Below are 4,694 nucleotides of genomic sequence, written 5' to 3'. Positions count from 1 at the left end.
CGGGGGCTAATGATGAAGCTATGTACCTAGGGTAGGGTCATGGACCTGTCCAAACTACCCTCTCCAAGGACATCTCTAGAAGAAACCACCTTTCAATCGACTCAGAAGTGTTCCACTCGACGGACTCGAAGACACTCGGCCATGAAGCCAACCACTCGACAGCCAGGAGATCTAAAGTCGCTCTGCACACAATCGGCCGGTCATTAAGTAGCCTTTATGGTCATCATAGCACTTTATTTGTGGCGTTACCAGTAACACCCGATCTTAATGTACCTTAAACCCTACATAACTGAGGGCCGGAGGGGTCTGGCGAACTCGATATAAGCCACCCCCTCCTCAGTGTAAAGGGTTCGCACCTCTGTAACTCATACACACATAATCCAGTCGACCGCCTCCGGGCTCTGAGACGTAGGGCTGTTACTTCCTCCGAGAAGGGCCTGAACTCGTAAATCTCTTGCGTATACAACTACTCTATAGCTAGGATCTTGCCTCTCCATTCCTACCCCCTACACTACTGTCAGACTTAGAACCACGACATCAGGGGGCCAATTCCCAATTTCAAGTGAATTCAAACATTAGCACACTGCAAATCAATTTTTTGGAAGAAGAGTACATAGTTCCAGTTCCATACCATGGAAACAACAGTCAATGTAGGGAAGAGTACATAGTCATAGATACCCGTGTATTTCAAAAGAAATAATAATTAGGCATACTATTTTTGCGAAAAATCCAAAGGCCATATATTAGGTAGCACAAACCCTTGCAAAAACACACCATACTTGGGTCTTCGACTATCTGAACATTTCCCATTTGCGTGGTGGAAAATAAGGACATATTAAAGCACACAGAGTTCCCTTCAATGACATAAAAGGGCAATTGTGACTTCTTTCAACTCGACGACAAGTCTTCAACGTGCAACAGGATCATTGGTCCTTAGTACCATCCTTCTAGACACATGCTCCATCTCTGATGCAACACTGTCCTGAGACTCATAATTCAAGTTTGGGTAATGGCTGCCGCTGCCATTGTTCAAGGCGTCGTTCATGTGACCGCTCGCATATCAATCCTCTAGATTGAGGCACTCTTGCAGCTGCACCACCACGTCACTGATGGTGGGCCGCTCTACCGACACCTGTGTGGTGCATTCTAGAGCAATGTTTGCCACCTTCCACACACTGTTCACATCGTAACAACCATGCATGCGTGCATCCACCACGCTCTCAATGTTGCCCTCCGCTAGCTGGGACCTCACCCACTGGATGATGCTGATGGGCATCGGAGACTCTGGAAGGATAGCTGGTCTCCCGGTGACTAATTCCAACAGCACGACACCGAAACTATACACGTCACTCTTTGTTGTTGGCTGCATTGTTGCCAGGTACTCTGGATCAACGTATCCATATGTACCAACAAGTGTGTTTGTGGATACATGGGTGTCCTTATCGCGCTTGAAGGCCTTGGACATGCCGAAGTCGGCAATCTTGGCCTCCAAACTCACATTTAGGAGAATGTTTGTGGGCTTCACGTCCATGTGGATGAGGGACGGGCTGCATCCGGTGTGTAAGTACTCAAGCCCTGCACATCGCGGACCATCATCTCTTAAGTTCTTGGAAACACAAACATATAAAATAAAAAAGGGTTGTTGCATTCAAGGCTAGTAGTACCTTTGGCAGATTGAAGTGCAATTTGAAGCCTCTTTCTCCAGTCCAATAAACCTTGTCCATTGCCGTCTCTTCCTGCAGATAGACGGGCATTTTGAATATTAGAATACCACGCCCTAGCAATGTTTCTATGGATTTTATTTTGCAGGTGATTCTATGGATTAATTGTGAACATTTTGTCAGTTTGTACTTTGAAGTGCTAGATCATAGTGTAGCCATAAATCACTTTCTTAGTACCAGTTTAAAGCCACACATCTAACAATTTGCAACATGTACATATACCTTTAATATGCTCTTGTAGTGTTCCTTCTGACATGTACTCGTACACAAGTGCCATGTCCTTTCCATCCTTGCAATAACCAATCATAGAGACAAGATTCTTATGATGAATCTGCGTCAAAATCTGAGCCTGCACAAATGGTTCATGTCTCAGAAGATCCACGATGTAAAAAAAATGCTTTGTCCTTTTGTTGTATGTGTGCTAGGGGTGGCTACTGGTTAGCTTTGTGCTTGACTTAAACTCTTGAATGTATTAATGAAATGACGTGTAAGATTCATGCACATAAAAAACCCTCACCAATTGCAGTAACAAAGATTTACCTCCGCGAGGAACACATTGACACCTTGCTTAGAAGTACGAGACCGCAATTTCACTGCCACCTGAGTATTATCTTCCAGGAATCCATGATAGACAATCCCGAAACCTCCCCGACCAAGAATCTGCTTGAATCCCCTTGTTATCGTATCAAGTTGTTTGTAGGTGAACCGACGGTTCTCAAGTTGCAATGAACTGTCCCCACGGCCACCATTTACTGACATATAGTTGGCATATGACAGCATCAATAGTGTTCATTGACTAAATAATTGTTATCCACGCATATGTTGATGCCTCACCTTGTTGACTTTGTCTTATCAAGTAAAAGAGAAGTATTGCCAATGATGCCATCACCACAACCACAACTATAGGGACAACAATATAGATAGCCAGCTTGTTGTTCCTTTTAGCCGCCAGCTGACATGAATTGTCACTCGTGCAAATGTTTGGATTGTTGTCATATCTATCAAAATATGAAATGATTTTTTTCTCGTCAAATGTATCTAGTGCTATGCGTAACTAAAAGAACATTGAAATTGACCTTAGATTGAGCGAGCCATCTTGAACTCTTTTGAGAAGTCCAGAGGGAATTGAACCACTGAGCAGATTGCTTGACAAATCTCTAAAGAAAAAGGATATTTGCAAGATTTCAGTTAATACCTTGGGTGCAAAATTAATTGTCAGAAGTTGCAGGACTTACATAACCGTCAATGAAGGTATTTGGGAAAGGGCATCTGGAATTGAGCCTGTCAATTTGTTGCTTGACAGATTCCTGAAAAATGTTGACAAAGGTTACCTTCCATTTTTTTTATTGCAAAAAGGAACTATATATAATGAATCTTGAAAACAATGCTGAAAAACAAACTTACAAGTACTGGAGAGCCTTGAGATTTATGAAAGAAGATGATATATCACCACTTAGGCCGTTGAAGGACAAATCTCTGCAGAGAACGAACCTCCGCCGAATGAGAGTCATTATCGAATTTTTACGTGATCTTTCATTTTGTGCTTTCATGTTGAAGTGAATTTAGGTAGATGCTCAAATCTAAAATACTTACACGGCTTTGATCCTGTGAGGGGTTGTGATCTCATAATTGCATGCCAACCTTTCCCAAGCCATAGTCTTTGGAACGCACGGGTCACCCATCCAGTTCTTTTGCACCTGATACTTCACCTTTATCGCCATGATAGCGAATACTGTTGATTCATGCAAGTTTTTAGTACCACACATGATTTGGCTAAGCATCAACCACATCTCATGTATGTTTTGTAGTGTTGTCATATATGGGGTGTGGATTTTTCTTGTGGAGAGCGCATGCTCCCTTTATTGTAGAAAGTTCGAAAGAAACATATGGTGTGTAGATATTAGAGTGAGTATGTGCCTATATTTTTTGTGGTAAGGCGAGAGATGGCTTGATGAACCCTTCCGTTCACCAAAATTTCGTTCATTTGTGGTATGGGTAGAAAAACAAAAATGGGGAACTAAAATAGCAAATAATATTTTGAAAAGTCCTTGAATTTTTTATTTCCATTGCCTCAGATAAATTATTATTTTCACCGAACATGAAATTTGAAAATGAATTTAACCATTAGTATATGAGTATTTTATGGATGTTTTTGAAGGGTGCAAAATCATTTTTTTAAAGGGAGCATGTACTCCAGAGTGCAGATGGTTTCGATATTATTTGGGATTATATTGTGTCACGAAATCTACATACATTACTTAGAACCTTTTTTCCTCGGCAAAGATAAAATTTCTAAGTTTTTAAAAATATTTAAATATCACACACGCGCGCACACACACAGAGATACATAGGTAGGTATTGGGTACACACTTATCAATGTGATTTTTCAGAAAAGTTGTAACTATTTGCAAAGTGTGTGGAGATTAGAAAATGAGAAAGCTACAATAAAATTTGTGTTGTAGCTTTTCCATTTTCAGATTTTTACACATGTTGGTAGGTAGTATACCCAATTCCTACTTACGTGATTTTTTTGTATATTTTTAAAAACATAGTAGCATGATTTTTGCGAAGTCTTAAGAAGTAGGTTTATAAGTATCCATGTTCGTTGATCATTTTAACTAGGCACTAGTGCATTAAAGACATGATTACATCTCTTAGAGTCATAAAATTGATCTATAAATCTGTGCAACACTCACTAGTATTGTACAACTGCTCAACCCAAACACCTCAAAAAGACAGTCACGGGTGAGACTCATTCTACACGGTTTTGCAACAAAATCTACATCAGCAACCGTATATTATCCAAACCCTTTGGAATTCTTGAACATTAGATCCCAAATGATTTATGGCACAATCGTTTGGGATATATCCGGGCAACGAGGCTCAATAGCTAGCAATTGGTACATATGGCGGGCTTAACTTTAAAACCCAGTGCAAGCTCTCTCTCTCTCTCTCTCTCTCTCTCTCTCTCTC

General features: G+C 40.8%; 1 protein-coding gene across 1 annotated transcript in view; it reads right to left on the bottom strand.

Annotated features, from left to right (window-relative positions):
• Positions 1–1,060: 1,060 nt before the first annotated feature.
• Positions 1,061–4,694, bottom strand: part of LOC119350693 (putative leucine-rich repeat receptor-like protein kinase At2g19210) — a 6,951-nt gene continuing 3,317 nt past the window's right edge. Inside the window, exons 4-12 of the mRNA XM_037618398.1 lie at positions 3,315–3,453; positions 3,126–3,197; positions 2,957–3,028; positions 2,798–2,878; positions 2,543–2,719; positions 2,262–2,508; positions 1,944–2,070; positions 1,665–1,736; positions 1,061–1,575 (exon numbers count right to left, since the gene is read on the bottom strand). Of these exons, the coding sequence (XP_037474295.1) occupies positions 1,061–1,575; positions 1,665–1,736; positions 1,944–2,070; positions 2,262–2,508; positions 2,543–2,719; positions 2,798–2,878; positions 2,957–3,028; positions 3,126–3,197; positions 3,315–3,453 (1,502 nt within the window). The remainder of the gene's footprint in view (positions 1,576–1,664; positions 1,737–1,943; positions 2,071–2,261; positions 2,509–2,542; positions 2,720–2,797; positions 2,879–2,956; positions 3,029–3,125; positions 3,198–3,314; positions 3,454–4,694) is intronic.

The sequence above is a fragment of the Triticum dicoccoides genome, chromosome 1B, assembly GCF_002162155.2.
Source record: "Triticum dicoccoides isolate Atlit2015 ecotype Zavitan chromosome 1B, WEW_v2.0, whole genome shotgun sequence".
NCBI classification, from domain to species: Eukaryota; Viridiplantae; Streptophyta; class Magnoliopsida; order Poales; family Poaceae; genus Triticum; species Triticum dicoccoides.
The sequence above is the reverse complement of the archived record's forward strand: the minus strand, read 5'-3'. Positions and strand labels throughout refer to the sequence as shown.